At 37.9% G+C, this 18,392-nt stretch overlaps 1 protein-coding gene across 1 annotated transcript in view; it reads left to right on the plus strand.

Annotated features, from left to right (window-relative positions):
• The first annotated feature begins 1,422 nt into the window (after window positions 1-1,422).
• LOC102018242 (vomeronasal type-2 receptor 1-like) overlaps window positions 1,423-18,392 on the plus strand; it is a 26,461-nt gene continuing 9,491 nt past the window's right edge. The window contains exons 1-4 of the mRNA XM_005393075.1: window positions 1,423-1,664; window positions 7,490-7,781; window positions 10,037-10,909; window positions 15,279-15,506. Of these exons, the coding sequence (XP_005393132.1) occupies window positions 1,423-1,664; window positions 7,490-7,781; window positions 10,037-10,909; window positions 15,279-15,506 (1,635 nt within the window). The remainder of the gene's footprint in view (window positions 1,665-7,489; window positions 7,782-10,036; window positions 10,910-15,278; window positions 15,507-18,392) is intronic.

Below are 18,392 nucleotides of genomic sequence, written 5' to 3' on the forward strand. Positions count from 1 at the left end.
TTTGAGGTCTGGCTTATAGTGGCTTCTACAGAAATAGGTGAAGAGACGAAATATCAGTAAATTTTAGAAATTTAGACCAAAGTTTTCTACGTTGCTTTTTTTTTTTTTTTTCCCCTCCGGTACCGGGAACCGAACTCACGACCTTCCGCTTTCCAGGCAGGTGTTTTTGCCGCTGAGCTAAATCCCCAGCCCCTCTATGTTGCTTTTTTATTTGTTATCTTCACTTTAAGCATATTGTAAGCTTTTCCCTTGTGAATAAATGCTTTTTTACACTGTGATTTAAATGGCTGCTTTGTATTTCACCATGTGAACAGATCATAATTGAGTAAAAATTTCCTATTGTATACTTTTGGTTTATTCTTTTTTTTTTTACTGTTATAAATAAATCTGAACTCAACGTCCTTATACATCAAGTTTGTGTAGATCTCTTTTGTTTCCTTGAGATAAATACTTTGGAGGAAAATTATATAATCAAAGGGTCTTTCTCGGTCCTGGTTCTTTGGTTGGGTAGCATTCTGGACATGCTTTATGGTTTATACTCCAAGGGGAAGTGCTTGAGAAGGGGCAGAAAAGGAGAGTAAGGGTCAGGATAAATTGACCTGTAGAAGGAGACTGGGGGTGTCTCTGAAAAAGGCCCAGAAAGGAAAGGAGGAGCGAGGATTCTCAGGAAAGACCCCAGGGAGAGGTGCCTGGACCAGCAATGTGAGCAGAGGGCAACACTTCATTTAAAAGGGAGGTTGAAGAAAATAATGCATGTGAAGAATATTCATTGAATTATGGGCTTTACAAAATTTTCCCAAGATAGTTTATTATCATCTTAGTCAATGATGAGCAAAATGAGGCACAGAAATTAAGTGACTTTGTAAGGATCACACTAAGAAAAAAGGCAGAACAGAGTCAAAGTGATGTCTTCTAGTCCAAATCCCTTGTTCTTCCATTCAGCTTTTTGTATACCCGTAAGCAAGGAAAGAGCCTGGGCCACTGTTACTTCTCTTGGTACTTCGTGGTGAAACAGGGCGCCCTTCTTCATCTTTAGGACATGAGAAGGTCTCACAAAGGTGGCTGAAGTGAGAATGAATGAAGTTGATTATGATGAACAAAAGAGGGAATTTCCCACAAAATAAAATGGTTCTTTTAATCTCAAAGCCCATTACTGTATCAGTATATATTATTGATAAGCATAAAAGGGATTTTTTAGGAGGCGCTTCTCAAAAGGATTACTCAGCTCCTAATCCAGATCCATAAATTGCAAGTGATTGTGAGGTGCTGTGACTGAGACCTGACAATTATGTAGCAAGTAGCAACAAGCCGAGTCCACGGGGACGAGCCACACACACATATACAGTGCCATGTGCCATCGAGGTGCTTAATTAAAACTTGCAATATTTCAACACCATTTTTTCCAAAGCTCAGCTTGTGAAAATGGCCAACAGAAAGAAATTTTTGGCTCTAGGAATTCTTGCATTTTTATGTGCTGACCTAGGCGTTCAAGGTGAAGAAAAAGAAGAAGAACAGACCTGCAGGTTGCTGGGCAAGTTTGATTTGAACGGCTATGTAGATGCCAAAAACCACACACTTGTTATTGGTGGGCTGTTTCCCATACACTCCAGGACTATCCCAGCAAATGAGTCTATTTTGGAGCCAGTATCAGCAAAATGTGAAGGGTAAGCCATTCTTTTAACATCAATAGTAGGTGGTGAGGGGGAGTGGGATGGTAAACATGGGGGCCAGCACCCTGAACTGGGGTGGGGGTGCCTACTCTGACTCTGACATGCTCCGTTTGACTCAAAACACGTTTCTAGGCCTCGGTTTCTCCAAGGCAGAAATTCTAGAAGTGATTGGAAACTGGGAAAGTTTGGTGTCAAGTGCATCTGTCTATAGCTCAGACAGAAAGAAGAGGGGCTTTGCATGGTGTAGGATGCGGCCCCTCGGAGGGTGGTCTGTGGGCCAGCAGGATCAGCATCCCAGGAGAACCAGTCAGAAACAGAACCAGGGACTCCATCCTTCCAGATCTACATTTTGATAAGACCTCCTATTGACTGATATGCACATTAGGGTTTGAGAACAGGGCTGCAGAATTGTGCAGCGTTGTAGCATTATTATTAACTGTTACGGACTAAAACTTTCTTCATTTGGAACACCTCCTGTGGGACACTGATTTATTTCTAAGCTAATGTTCATGGCAAGATCCCTTCAGCTACTAAAAGACTTCTGGTGCTCCTTCTCTTGCCTCCAAGTTGTCACATCAGATTACCAGGATCCATCCCTGAAAATCTGAATTTGCTAGTAATCTACTGTAAGAAAATCAAAGATGGGATAGGTGTCTGAGCAATACACACACACACACACACACACACACACACACTCCATACAAAAGCATGCTCAAAATTAAAAGAAACAAAGACAATTATCACTATTTTACTGCCAGAACACAGCGCATCTTTACTTGACCCTTTTTCAAGTGCATCTTTTTTTTCAAGTGCATCTTTATTTTTAAAATAATTGTGACCATAGCACAGACACAATTTTATATTGAGTATTTTACATTATATCATAAGCTACCCATGATGCCACATGTAATCATAGCTGTCAGAGTGGCTTGTGAAAATTTTAACAGCTTCTTACGTCATTACATCTTTACCGATCATGATTTCTTTGCTTTCATCATATTTCATGCTCATAGCTGAGATGTCACTAGAGACAGAAATCAATTGCAGTGTTTTTGGCAAAAGGAAAAATGGCCATCAGTCCCTGTTTATTTTTTTCATGGACCTTTAATTGCTTGCCATTTGCAGTTAAGTTCAGGGAAGGAGGAGAAGGGGTTTTGCTTATAGCTACATGGTAGCATCAGTTCATTATCATAGAGTTTTTCAGTTTTTTAATTCTTATATGAAAATGAAAATAGTTCTTATGATGCAATGCACTGTAATATTTCATAAATGAAATCATTTAATTTGTTCTTTACTCGTTGTTGGAACTTCTGAAGGTTATTTTCTAGAACAGTTAGATGGGAAAGCCAACATATATATTTTAATGTAAATTATCTTTCCCTTAAAAATGATTTGGCATAGCCACTGTGGTTGAAACTGGTGAGAATTAAGTACATCACATTTAAAAAATAATTCCCTTCTCAGGTAATTTGGAGATTTGCCTAATCATTGCAATCAAAATCTGAATGACTACTATTTAGCTTTATAAATTTTTAAAAATGTACTTTTTTTCAAAAATGAGAATTGTATATTTTACTTCACCAATAATAGTCAACAATTCCTCCAATATTCTCCAGTCCTCCATGTAATCTAGTGTCTTTCTCATCCTCATAGGAGGCCTGGTCTATGGGGTATTCAGAAGCTGGGCCAAGCTTAATCTGATAGTAGTTTAATTTTGGCATCATTACCCATAGCTTACTCAGAAATTCAATCTGCAGTAGAAGGAATCTCATTCTAAAATCTATAATTTTAACAAGATAATAGTTATTTTTAGCCATGAGCTAAAATGTGCAGAAGAGAAAGTCTTTCTGCTATTTTGTAAATGTTGCATAAGCCAGAGAAATACAATGAAATGGGATAGGAAGGTGGTATTTTAGATTTTATTTGGGTTGTTTTACACAAAGGTGGGGATTAGAGAAATTTCCCCCCTTTCCTTACAGATTTCTTAAAAAGCTAATTTTATTGGTAGATTTTAGATATACATAAATGATCCCATTCACCACAGGGAATTTGTATTACACGACATACTTTGATTCTTCTTTTCCCCTCATTCCTTCCCCTCCCTTCAACCCTTCATTCCCTCCTTATTTACTAAAGTTTTGTTCCCATTTTTTTCTTTTATTCACTTCTCCCATTTCCCTTCCTTTCTTTCCCCCTCACCATTCCTCTTGATTTGGACTTTTTCTTCCTATTTCACAATATCTATTATACATTTTGGTGCTTATTTACCCTTTAGGTTTCTCTCTACAGAGAAGCAATGCAATATTTATACACGTGTGTCCGATTTACTATACTTAAAGAATATGGTCTTAAGGTGCATCCATTTATCTAAAAATGTCTCAAGTTTACCCTTCTTTATGGCAGAGTAGTACTCCACTGTATAAAAAACTCCACATCTTCTTTATCCATTCATCAATTGGTGTGCATTGAGGCTGTTTCCAAGTTATAGCTATTACAAATGATGGTGTTATAATGTGAGTGTGCATATGTCACTATAGTATGTTGCTTTTTTGGGGAGGCTATCAAGAATCAAACTCAGGGTCTTACACTTGCCAGGCAGGCACTACCCTGCTGAGCTACATCCTGGCCCCACTTTTAATTCTTTTAGAGAAATTTTTTTGAGGAAAAGGAGTATACAGTGTATAATGATATTGGAAAACCACAATGGATATCAATGAATGAAAGAAAAATCATACCAAATCCTACCCTTCCAGTAATTATCCTCTGCCATTTAAAACATTTCCTTATTCAGCCTTATCCAAAAATATCCTTATTCATATGATGAACACATAATTATAGAAACAATTTTGCATACTGACTGTTTTACTTAATTTTACATTTGTACTACTGTGCATTTTTTAATTTAAAATTTTTAATGATGGGAAAATGTTTCTACACAGTCATTGTGTTATCACTAGTTATGTAAGTTCCTTCCAATTTTTTGTTATCAGAAATCTATAATAAACAGCTTAGGGCAGATAGCTTTTTCCTTTGGGAAGAACTGTCTGTTTAGATAACTTCTCAGTGGTGGAATTTCTGCAATGTGTAGGTCTTGAAATGTTCTGTTACATTACTTTAAAAGATATTGTTGTTTTTGGATGATTTCCTCTGAGAAACTCCAATGTGAGTCCTTCTTTATTCAGCCATGTTGGATCTCTCCATTATATTGCTACATACATATTTCAAAAATTTATATTGCCATCAGTATAAATTTGGAAACCAAGTATTTAACATGGATAGGACCTTTTGTATTCTGGAAACTTCTAGTTCTCCAGCTTTCTCTCTCATGGTGCTGCACTCACTTCCACCCTGTCTTCTCCAAACACACTGATCTTTCCTTCCTTTAATGTAACATGGGCTCCTGTTATAATTTAGTCCCACAAGGGCTCCTTCTGCCTGCAGTTCTGTCCCCTGGTCTATGTGATATTCAGAAGCTGGGACAAGCCTAATCTGATAGTAATTTACTTTTAGCATCATTAACCTATAGCTTACTCAGAAATTCAATTTGCAGTAGAAGGAATCTCATTCTAAAATCTATAATTTTAACAAGATAATAGTTATTTTTGGCCATGAGCTAAAATATACAGGAGAAGAAGTCTTTCTGCTATTGTGTAAATATTGCATAAGCCAGAGAAGTACAATGAAATGGGATAGGAAGGTGATATTTTAGATTTTATTTGGGTGGATTTACACAAAGGTGGGGATTAGAGAAATTTTCCCGTGTCACCTGTGTATGGGTATCACCTGTGTTAGTTAGCTGTCACTTTGACAAAACACTTGAAAAGAACAACTTAGAGAAGGAAAGGTTGATTTTAACTCACGGTTTCAGTCCATGGTCCCCTGGCTCCTTTGCTTCTGGGCCCATAGTGAAGCAGAGCATCATGGCAGGGAACAAGTACTGGAGGAGAATGGCTCACTTCATGTCAGACAAGAGGCAAGGAGGGAGAGCCTGAGCGGAAGGGACTCAGGACACACTACACCCTTAAAGCCAATCCCACAGTGACCTTCTTCATCCAAGTAGGCTCTGCCTCCTAATAAACCCATTCAGCTAATGAACTGATGAAATGGTTAATCCACTTGATGAAATGAGAGTCCCTGTGATTCAGTCCCTTCCTAGAGTCCATCAAGGGGCCACCAAGCCTTCCACACAGTGAACCTTCTGGGGACATTTTGGACCCCAACCATCACATCATCTTTTAAGCCTCCACATGGCTATTGATTCCTCCAAGGCTGGGAGCTCCTCCTTTGTATTTCATAGAGCCTATCCCTACCATTCTCCAATTATTTTGTGCTGCAATTCTCTGACTATTTTTTTTTTTTTGCCTCAATAATGCTCTGTCTGTTGTGCTCACTGTGTGTTTATAGTGTCTTGCACCATAGGAATTCAATAACTCCATGTTACATTAAAAATAAAAAACCAATTAAAAACCCAGTTAAAGAGATGGAGAAAAATTTCAATCTGTCAACTGGGGTATATGATATTAGATATTTAATTAAAAATATTTATTAAACACAAGACATAGAGTTAAATACTACAGCTACAAAAGCTATTAAGAAAAAATGCTTTGAGAATACTTGCTGTCAAGTAAAATAAAATTTAGTTAAAGCTCAAGAAAGAAAGAAGGGAATAAAATAGTCATTGTTTTAATGGAGAAGGAATTGAAACAATAGTGATGGACTGAAAGAGAAATACTTCCATTTTCAAGGTAGGGGAATGGAGAGGAAGAAGCATTGTGTTTCTAGTTATTTGTGAGAATAGTGAGAAGTAGACATTTTCTTTTTTGTTGTTTGTTTGTTTGTTTTTTGGTGCCAGGATTCAAACTCAAGACCCAAACTCAAGACCTTGCACTTGCCAGGCAGGCACTGTGCCACTGAGCTGTACACCCAGTCCCACAGTAGCCACTTTCAGTTGAACATCTCTCAATATTAACAGTCAAATCATGAAAATAGTTAGGTAACTGGAGTCGTAGCATATAATATGACTTCTATACATAATATAATTTTATATACTCCCATAAATATTTTCATGCATTTAGATAATTATTATTATTATTTTTTTTTTGGTTTTTCTCTGGTACCAGGAACCGAACTCACGACCTTGCGCTTGCCAGGCAGGCGCTTTTGCCGCTGAGCTAAATCCCCAGCCCCACATTTAGATAATTATTGCAATTAGTGTTCAAAAGAAAATAAGAGAGAGAAAAGAAGAAAGGAGAATCATTTGGCATCAGGGACCTTTTTTTTTTTTTTTTTGTCTTTTTTTTGAGACAGGGTCTCACTCTGCAGTTCAGGCTGGCCTTGAGCTCACTTCGTAGCCCAGGCTGGTCTTGAACTTGCAATGATCCTCCTACCTCAACCTCCTGAGTGCTGGGATTACAGGTATGAACCACCACATTCAACCTCAGCATCAGGGACTTTTAATAATGGGGAAAACATGTACTCAGGGGTTATTGGTACCTGGTTTGGTGCAGGGAATTGTGAATAGAAAAATGTTTTTGTGACAACATTGCAGCTTGGAAAGATAGCATGTATAAAATATATACAGGGCAAGAAAACATCCAAAAAATTGCTTCCCAAGATAAACGATCAAGAATGACTGTGACTCATACTTGAATTTTTCAAGATTGTAGTATCATTTATGAAGAATTAACATACTTGGACAAGTGAGGTGCCTATTGATGTTCTGGTAAAGTGTTGCTATCATCCATCCCAACCAGAAGCTCCTTTCCCTTCCAAAGACCTGCCAACCAACTAAGGCCTCACACAAACTATTTCCTTTTCAGGTTTAACTTTCGAGGATTCCGCTGGATGAAAACCATGATTCACACGATCAAAGAAATTAATGAGAGGAAGGATATCTTGCCCAATACCACTCTGGGCTATCAGATCTTTGATACCTGTTTCACCATCTCCAAAGCCATGGAGTCAGCTCTGGTCTTCCTTACAGGGCAGGAAGAGAACAAGCCCAATATTAGAAATAGCACTGGAGCGTATCTAGCAGGAATTGTTGGATCAGGTGGATCGTCCTTATCGATTGCTGCTTCAAGAATTCTAGGGTTGTATTATTTACCTCAGGTATTTCAGAATGTTGTACTGGGCGTTAACTTATAAAGAAACACAAGTTATGGGTGTAGAACTTGCAGCATAGAACAAGGTGCTCGGGGAGGTTGGGCAAAGCTCCGGAGTCTAACAGGGATGGCTGCAGTGCTGCCGCTCCGTGCTCAGTCAGGCCTCAGCAAGTGTGAACCGATGTCTACTTAGAGGCAATTTGAAACTTCTTGTAGCCTTTAGGATCCTGCTTGGATTTTTAATTGAGGTTGTGATCAGTGATTTGCAGGTTGACAGCTCACGAGGCACACTGTTTTAGCATTTGTGGAGCACGATGCAGAGGATCAATAATTACTTGCTGGCTGATCATTAAAGGGGTACATACAGGTACTCGTTTTGGTGGTTGTTCTGTTAATGAGTATTATTCTTGACCCTATTTGTTGATGCACTAATATCTTAAGATGGACCTGGCAGTTTCACAAGATTGATAGAATCTTAGGATGTTCATTTTACAGATTATTTTAAATTCAGAGAGAATTCCACAAAAATATTCATTCATCATTTGAATATAAGGATATATGATAGTAGAAAGAATAGAATATTAAGAAAATGTAAGTAAAGCTCTTCTTGTATTCCTAAGGATGGGTCATTAAAACACCAATAGTAAGGACTTCTTAATGTGAATAGTGATTAGGATTATTTGTTATTGAAGTAAGGGGATACCTTGAGGTAACTGTAAGAAGTATCACTAATATAGTACTGCTTATAAAGTTGCAAGTTCAAATGTAGGAGCACCGAGAAACAACTATGAAGAGATGTTGGGAGACTCATCGATACCTTAACTATGCACTTTGTGTAGTTTAGACAAACTCCTGGTGCCACGAGTTCTGTCTTCCACTAGGCACCATCAGTAATCCAGACATAGGCTCAAGACCTCTGGATAGATTTTCTCCTTAAAGGCCTTGCAGGAAATCTTCAAAGAGGGTAAAAGAAATCTACCATTTCACATTTTGTCATTTTATTTACTGAACTGAGCAAACTTAAAGATCTAGATTATCATATTAATTTCACTAATGAGGAAACCAATGTTCCGAAGGTTTAAGTAAATTGTCCAAGGTCTTCTCTGTCTGGTCAATTATCTAGTCAGAATTAGAAATTAGATGGTTTTGCTTTTTAAATGCTATTTTTCCCTACAAGAAGAATGTCACCTTTAGCCAGTGGAGTAAGAATAAAGCAAAGGTAGAGGAAAGAGAACATAGGAATAATGCTGTGCTCATGAAGGACAGCTATAGAATTGTAGTACAGCAGATCTTATTGGAAGGGATGTATTAATCACATAAGATGGGGTAAGGGAGAATATGATGTGTGATCTTAACAGTAGAGTGGGTGAGGCTGAGGGTAAGCTATGGCAAAAAGGTACGTAAGATGGTCAGGAATTCCTGGTCACCTGACCACCATTCTTAACTTCCCACTGACGGGGAATACCCACAAGGATTACTGAAAAAGTGAGGAAAGAAGTACCTTCATTTATGTAGACATGTGTGTGTAAAATGAGAGCATATAAAGTGAAAATAACATTGTGAAACAACAAAGCTTAGAGCTGATGTTGAAGCGGCACTCATACCATCTTCTGAGCTAAGTCTTAGGACCTACATGCTACATACTCAGAAGTCCTGCGGGAGGGAAACAAAGAAAGAGAAGAAGAGACAAAGAGAGAAACTAATGGAGAAGGAGGGGGGATGGAAGGGAGCAGGAAGGAAAGAAAGGAGGAAAGGAGAGAGAGAGAGTAGAGAGGGAGGGTGAGGGTGAGGATGAGAGAGCAAGGGCGAGAGCCAGAGCTAGATTGAGGAAGAAGGAGGAGGAGGAGAAAGAGGAGAAGAGGAGGAAGAGGTGATGGAGAACAAGAGAGGAGAGCAGAAGAGAGGAAAGACAGAAAGAACTGTAAGGGTGAGACATCAGATCTGCCAGAACAGGGGAGTCACCTTGTCTCAGGGGGGCATAAGGGAAAGGGCAGATGAAAAATAGTGCATTGAATGTAATCATTTTAATAATTAGTCCTCTACCTCCTGGTGGGGTAGGAAAAGAATTGGAAGGATGGCAGCGATCCCTTAACAGTTCCCACCCACTGAGCAGAGAGAAAAAAGTCCTTCTGTCTATGAAAGGATGTAAGAATGAGAGAAGAACCACCACATGACCTCCCTCTCAATAAGCATTTTCAGAAATTGTGTAATTTAAGTTTTGCTGCTGCTTTCGAATAACTGCATGAATGTTTTCAATCGTAGGTGGGCTACTTCTCCACCTGCTCAATTCTTAGTGACAAATTCCAGTTTCCATCTTATATTCGCACAATAGCCAGCGATAAGTTCCAGTCTGAAGCGATGGTAAAACTTATCCAACACTTTGGCTGGGTGTGGGTAGGAACTATTGCGGCTGATGATGATTATGGTAAATACGGAGTAAAAGCTTTTAAAGAACAGATGGAGAGTTCCAATCTCTGTATTGCATTCTCTGAAACCATCCCCAAAGTCTATTCCAATGAGAAAATGCAGAAAGCTGTTAAAGCTGTGCGGAGTTCCACTGCCAGAGTCATTGTGCTTTATGCATCCGATATTGACATCAGTCCTTTTGTGCTGGAAATGGTTTACCATAACATAAGCGACAGAACATGGATAGCGAGCGAAGCATGGATCACCTCAGCCCTCATTGCAAGGCCTGAATATTTCCCATATTTTGGAGGAAGTATTGGATTTGCGATACCAAGAACTGATATACCAGGATTAAAAGAATTTCTTTATGATGTTCATCCCAGCAAGGATCCAAATGATGTCCTGACGATTGAATTCTGGCAAACTGCATTTAACTGTACTTGGCCAAACAGTAGTGTTCCCTACAATGTTGACCATAGAGTGAACATGACTGGGAAAGAAGACAGATTGTACGCCATGTCTGATAAATTCTGTACCGGAGAGGAGAGGTTGGAAGAACTTAGAAATACCTACTTGGATGTGTCTCAGCTCAGAATTACGAACAATGTCAAACAAGCTGTGTACGCCATGGCTTACGCCTTGGATGAACTAAGTAGATGTGAAGAAGGACAGGGGCCGTTCATGCCAGAAAACTCTTGTGCATATTTACCTGATTTTGAACCTTGGCAGGTAAGTTGTTTTACTTCCACCTGACAATTATCAGATATAGCTTCATGAAGTGACATAAATGACAACTGTAAGAATTCATGCTATTAAAACTATTGGTTTGCCTTTGTACTTAGTAGGCATGAGTTCATCACATGCACACTTAAAATAATGGTTTGCTTGTGCGGCTATATGCACATTTTCACGGTTCCCATTTTGCTAACAGCTATTACTAGGTCTGAGGTTAATGATATGGAGCTTTCTAAAATAGGGCCTTAAACAAGCTACATTTCCTTCACATAAATTAGATGTAAAGATAAGCATTCTGAAACTGAAAGAGCGGCAGAGAGATTCAGATTTCTCCTATCTTGTTGCGCCACCATCTACAACATGGGGAACTCACCTTGTACTCTAAAGTGGCCATGTTTGAACTGATAGGAAGGAGAAGGCAAACTCAGGTATGCCCCTCCAAGTAAGGGTTTTTCCCGGAAATTGCATACAATTCTCCTTACCTCCCAGTAGCCAGACTTTTGTCCTTAGTCACATCTACCTTCAAGGGAAATTACCAGATGTAGTCTTTGTGTAGCGTGGGAGGGGACACAGAGCATGAATGCCAGGAGATAAAGATCATGGGGAGCTCTCTTGAAATTTATTCCCATATACCCTGTCCCCGGTCTGACAATGAATAACTCATGTCGGGACATAGTAACCTGAATGGTTGTGCCAAGATGCACACCTACCCAGAGTGCTCCCCTGCTTACAACACTTGGTACCTCCCCTGCTGCCTTGATAAGATGACGTAGGAGCACCCCTGGCCCAGACCTGTCAGCCTTCCTTGACTCTCCGATTCCGTCATCCCTCCCTCCCTGACCCTCACCACTTTACTCTCCTGCAACACTAAATCGTTTATCATGCTCAAGAGTCCACAGTGGCTGGAACCACTGCAGCTTTAGTTTTATTTTCAAATTGGTCACATATTGCATTTAGTTTTGTCTTTCTTTAGTCTATCCAAGTCTGTAATAGCTTCTTCCTTCCTCATTTTTCAGGTTTTCAGAGTACTGGTCACATATTTTTAGAATTTCTAAAATTTGGGTTTGTGTACTTTTTTCATAATTAGATCGAGGTTATGCATTTTGGGCAAAAAAATGGCATAAACGTGATAATATTGTGTCATTTTCTATGCTTCATATAGGGAGGTATATGATATAGCTGTCTAGTTATTGGCGACGTTAACTTTGGCCACTTAATTACAGCAATACCATCATGTTTTTCCAATGTGAATTACTCTCTTTTTCTCTGGGATTAATAATTATCCTGTGCAGCAATATTTTGTGAAAATGCCCTGTTTTCATTACACTTTTGCCCAAAATTTTAGTGTCCATTGATGAATCTTCTTGTCTTGAGCTCCTGTTACCACGTTGTCTGGAAAGTGATGATTTTTTTTTTTTAACCTCATCTCTTCTACATTTATCAACTGCAATTCTACTCCTCTTTCACTGATTTATTTACATCAATTAGGCCCAGATATTTATTTTTATTCTGTGAGGGATAATCTATAATTATCACTTGTTTTGCTGTTCAACATTTCTCACATTTGTCCAACAGGAGACACTTTGAGTTGGCTCTTGCTTCTTTTTGATATATTCTCTTTTTTATATACATTCTTTTTTTTTTTTTTGTACCGGGAATCAAACTCAGGACCTTGTGCTTGCCAGGCAGGCACTTGTGCTGCTGAGCTATATCCCAATTTTTAAGAACTTCTTTAGTTTTGGGAACTTTAATGTTCCAGGCTTCTCTTATAGTTTTTCTGCCCCAGATCTGTAGTCAACCGTTTCTCCAAAGAGCCATTTTCATTTATTGAAAATGGAATTTAGACACCAAAATGTGACTGTTAGGTTTATTTATTGATTCTAAAAGAGTTGTAATAAATTCAAAATTCAAAATTAAATTATATTTTAAATGCCAAAAGAGAGTCTTTTCATTTTAAAGGAAGTTCTCTAGGTATGTCTTTTGCAATAAAGAAGACCTTGTTTTTTGTACGGCAAACAGTCACTCTCTAATTTATTATTTGAACATTGCAATATTAAATTTAAATTAGTGCAAAAAGCAACAATTATGTGTTCGAATACTAGAGAGAAGAGCTTTAGGGATGATTCAGGGAGCACATAATGTCAAGGAGACTGTTGGGCTAGTCTGTGATGTGGTTCATTCTCTTTGATATATTTTTCATAAGTCAGTAAGTCAAGACTGTAAAAGAAAGACCTCTCATTAGAGAATGTTAATACAGGCATTTAAGAAAGCCTCATAAATATGTCAAGATTCAAATCTTCTATTTATTTAAAATAAAAGATTGTACACTTTATACCTCTTCTTTGCTTACTCCGTTAGTAGACTTAGAAAATACATGTTTGGGAAACTCTTTTGATATTATTGTCTTACTGGATATTTATAAATTATATTTCTACACCTAGTGGTAGGGACCTGTGTCCTGCCATCTGACACACTTATGGAAAGGTTGTTCTAGGGAACGTTCAGGAAGGAAAAGCCTTAGCTTCATTCATTTTGGTTTTGTTTGAGAGAGTGTCTCGCTCTGCAGTTTGGGCTGGTCTGGACTCACTATATAACCCAGAATGGCCTTGAACTCATGGCAGTCCTCCTGCCTCAGCTGCCTGACTGCTGGGATTACAGGCATGCACCCCCGCTCCTGGCCTTGCTTTAACTCTTCTGAAGATGAGGAAAGAAGAAGGAAAGCTTCTCCCAAATGATAGTCAGTTTTCTGCTGCTGTGACAAATTACCTAAGAAAAGCAACCTGAAGGAAGAAAGTTCTATTTTGGTTCACAGTTGCAGAGGCTTCAGTTTGTTGGCTCCAATAGTGTGGGCCTGGGGTAAGGTGGAACATCCTGGAACGTGTTGAGGAGGAAGCTGCTAACCTCATAGTGGGCAGGAAACACACACACACACACACACACACACACACACACACACACACAGGCACAGTGAGAGAAAGAATGAGAGAATGAGAGATATCTGGGGACAAGTCTTTATGCCCCCATGACTCACTCACTTCAGTGAGGTCCCACCTCCTAATAAAACCATCAAATTAGGAATCAACCAGTAGATGAATCCACTACACTTGGTCTTAGCCTAAAGGCCAAGAAGTGATAGGTGAATCCACTGATGAAGTTACAAACCCAATCACCTTTTAAACATTGAACATTAAACTCTGAACATTGCTGCTTCGGGATCAAGCCTGCAGCACATGAATCTTGGGGAACATTTAAGATTCAAACCATGACGACAATGGACTCAGTGATAAAAGCCACCCTGTTGTGAACCCTGATGTAGAATTTAATTGGATTGAAGAGAATAAGATTGTTAAAGAGAGGAAAGGAGCTATAAGAGGACAGGTGACTGGAGTAGTCCTAGTGGTAGATGGTGACGGTGGTACTCACCTTGGTATACTCACTTACTAAAGGTGTTGAGGTGTGTTACCTCACTCCCTGTCCCAAACATAGGGAGGAATAATTGTCCTCTTTTTATAGGCCAGGAAGCTAGTGCTTAATTAGTATATCACTTGATATTTAACAGAGCCAAAATCATCAGACACCATGATTCAGCTTATTTCCACTAAGTTTTGTGGCTTTATGGATTTGTGGTCACTGGGTTAGAACTTCTAATTGGGAAATGTAAACCTGGTATGTGGTACTAAAACCAAGGATCTATCCCTGCTAAGATTGGTCATCTCAGCTAAGACTGACTGGGTGAAGCCAGTGTGAGAGAAGTATTCCTGTTGATTTCTACAAATCCTTTTCTAGGAGTAGAACAAGACCCATCACTATTTTTTTTGGAAGAGTAACAGGAGTTAAACTCAGGACCTCACACTTGCCAGGCAGGTGCTGCACCACTAAGCTAAATCCCCAGCCCCTGATCCACTATTGGTATTAGGGAATATTTGGCACCACTGTGCTATCATATAAACTAGTGTTATATAATAAAAACATCAATTTTAATATACCACACAGGTAAATTAAACTTTTTTTAGTGTTCAAATTAAAAAAAAGAAATATAATTAAATTTAATAATCTATTTAACCTGATATATGCAAAATAATACTCTAACATCAGAATTATAATCTAATATGAAATAATGAAGTGAAATTATTATTGAGGTAGTTTATATTTTTATTTAAAAAAATTAAATCATTATAAGCCCAGCCACCTGTCAAGTGTGAATTATCACACATGGCTAGAGTTGTGTTACAGAGCAAAGATGTAGAAGAAGAGGAAAAAAATACAATCCTGTGAATTAAATGAGTTTGAAATTACTTTCTTTAGAGAACAGTTTCTAAACAATTGAGTTTTACAAATTCTTTCTCCCCACCTTGCTTTCTAGCTGATGTACTATGTGAAGACAGTTAAATTCAAAACCCATGATGGAAAGAAAATACAAGTTGATCAAAATGGAGATGTGATTGGATACTATGACATTCTAAATTGGCAGTTAGATGATAATGGAGAAATTGCCTTTGTGAAGGTTGGAGAATATAAATTTGCATCAAATAAGTTTGAACTTGTTTTCAAGAAGAATTCAACGATATTTTGGAACACCGAGTCATCAGGGGTTAGTTGCTCTGACACCTTACTCTGTAGATATATAATTACATTGCTGTATTTTTTTATGTGCTAATGGAATACAAAACACCTAGAGATATTTCTAAATTCCAAATCAATTTTCCCAAGTACAGTACATGCCTTTTCTATATATGGATTCTGATGTTTTTATTTTTTGGAACATTTCCTTGGATTGCAGCATTACATATTAATTTCATTATTTGTTTTGCTTCTTTGAGTACTGCAGTGACACCTACTTGGCCTCCTTCGTCTGTCTTTCATTTCATTCACTTTTCTCAACTGGTTTTTGTCTTTTTCTTTATCATTTTTATTCTCTTTGTATTTCCTGCTTTTATTTCATGACTCTTACTACATTTTCATTGAAATAAATTGTTTTTTGTTTTTTTGAGACAGGATCTCAGTATGCAGCTTAGGCTGGTCTTGAGCTCACTTTGCAGCCCAGGCTGGCCTTGAACTCACAATGGCCTGCCTCAGCCTCCTGACTGCTGGGATTACAGGCATGTGCCACCTCGCCCGGCTAAAATAAATTCTTTTTTGAACCCTTGCTACCACTATCTTAATTTCTGAAATGGATTTTTTGAGTTTCTTTCCTGAGTAAAATAAACTTTTGAAATTTCTTCCCATTTTGTATCATGCATTTCTTACTTTTAAAATTTCTTCCTTTGCTTTTTAATATTTAAATTATTTTCAATTTACATAAAAACATAAAAATTGTGTGTATTTCTGGGGTTCTATGTGGTGTTTCTATATATACATTGTGCAATGTTTGGGTCAGGTTAAACATATCTATTTCATCAAATATTTGTCATTTCCTTATGGTTAAAACATTTAAAACCCTTCTAGCTTTTTTGAAATGTAAAGTACATTATTGTTACCTTGCAACAGAGCACCAGAACTTCTTGCTCATAGCTAAATACGATTTAGTCCCCACTGATCCATCTTTCCTCACCCTTCCGCACGCCCACTCTCTCCTGCTCTGGTAACACTGTCCTACGGCCTCCACTTCTAATGAAATCAAGTCCTTTAGATGCCATACCTGTGTGAGATGCAGTACTTGTCTTCTGTGCCTGGCTTATTTCATTTGACATAATAATATCCAGTTCCAGCTATGCTGTGGCCAATAACAGGACTTCGTTTTTAAAAATTCAATTTTATTAGGATATGTTTACAGTCCATGAAATGTGCATTCATTGTAGGGAGTAGCACACCCGTAACATATTTTGATTCTTTTTGTTCCCCCTCTCCTGTCCAACCACCTCCCTCCTGCCACCTCTAGATTTCCTTTCCTCATTTTCAGTATTATTGTTATTATTCTTTTTTAGTTCACATTTGCAATGTATAATGCTTATATTCACTGCGGGTATTTGGTACATGTACAAGACCCATCTTAAATCTGTTCCTTTCTTTCCCCTCTCCCCTCCCCTCACTCATGATCTCTTGGAAGGGTTCCCATTTGTAAAAGATCTATCTCCCTGATTCCTTTTATCAGTGTTTTATTTTGCTATTTGTAATTTTCATTACTTAAATGAAAGTACCAGATGAACTTATGCTAATGTGATTTATTTCGCTTAACATTGTGTTTTCAAGGTGTATTCATTTTCCTACAAATGTTTTAAAATTTTCCTTCTTTACAGCCCAGTAGAATTGTTACATATAATTTAGCTCGTATGAATTGTGCTGCTATAAACACTGGTATGCATGTATTTTTGTAATATATCTTCAGCTCTTTTGGGAAGACATGTAGAAGGGGAATGGTTGGGTCAAATGGAATTTTTATTTTTAGCTTTTTGAGACATCTCTGTACTGATTTCCATAATGGCTGTACTGGTTTACACTCTGACCAGTAATATATAAATGTTCCTTTTTCACTGCAGCCATGGCAGCATTTGTTATTGTTTGATTTCTTGATGATTACAACTCTTTTTTGTATAAGATGATATTTTAGTGTTGTTTTAATTTTCATTTTTCTAATGGCCAGAGATGTTGAATATTTTTTCATTTATTGGCTGTTTGTTCTTTTAAGAAGTGTTTATTCATTTTATTTGCCCAGTTTTTGATTGGGTCTTTTACTTTGAGAGGTCTAATTTTTAAGTTTTTAATGTATTCTAGATATTAAGACTTTATTATTTTTATGGCCAAATAGTATTTCATCGTGTATCTGTGCCACATTTTCTTAATTATCAGTTGATGGGCATCTAGGTTGTTTCCATGTCATCATTATTATGAGTAGTGCCACAATAAACCTACCAGGGCAGATGTCTCTTCACCATGTTCATTTAATTTTCTTCGGATATATTCAATCGTGGGATTGCTGTATTGTTTTGTGGTTCTATTTTTAATGTTTTGAGGGACCTCAATACAGTTTTCCACAGTGATTGAATGTTTTCTCTTTACTGTAGGTTGTTTCTTTTGATATATAGAAAATTTTTAATTTGATGTAATTCCCTTTGGTCTATTTTAGCTTTTGTTTCCTGTGCTTTCGACTTCCTGTTAAGACAATATCTTGCCTACAGAAACATTTCTTCTGTGTGTGTGTGTGTGTGTGTGTGTGTGTGTGTGTGTGTGTTTGTGTGTTTCTGGCAGGTTCATTGTTTCAGGTTTTAATCCATTTTGAACTGATTTTTGTAACTGGGGAGTGATAGTCCAGTTTCTTTCTTTTGCATGTGGATATCTGTTTTCCTCTGCACCATGTATTGAATACAACTGCCCTCTCTTCAATGAATGCTCTTCGAACCTTTGTAAAAAATCAGCTGTAGGTGCTTGGGTTTACCTATAGGCTTTCTGTTTTGTTCCATTGGTCTGTACCTGTTAATGCCAATACCATACTGTTTGATCCCATAGTTTTGCAGTATATTTTGAAGTCAGGTAGTATTTT

Source organism: Chinchilla lanigera, unplaced genomic scaffold, assembly GCF_000276665.1.
Source record: "Chinchilla lanigera isolate Chin_1 unplaced genomic scaffold, ChiLan1.0 scaffold00047, whole genome shotgun sequence".
Lineage (NCBI taxonomy): Eukaryota > Metazoa > Chordata > Mammalia > Rodentia > Chinchillidae > Chinchilla > Chinchilla lanigera.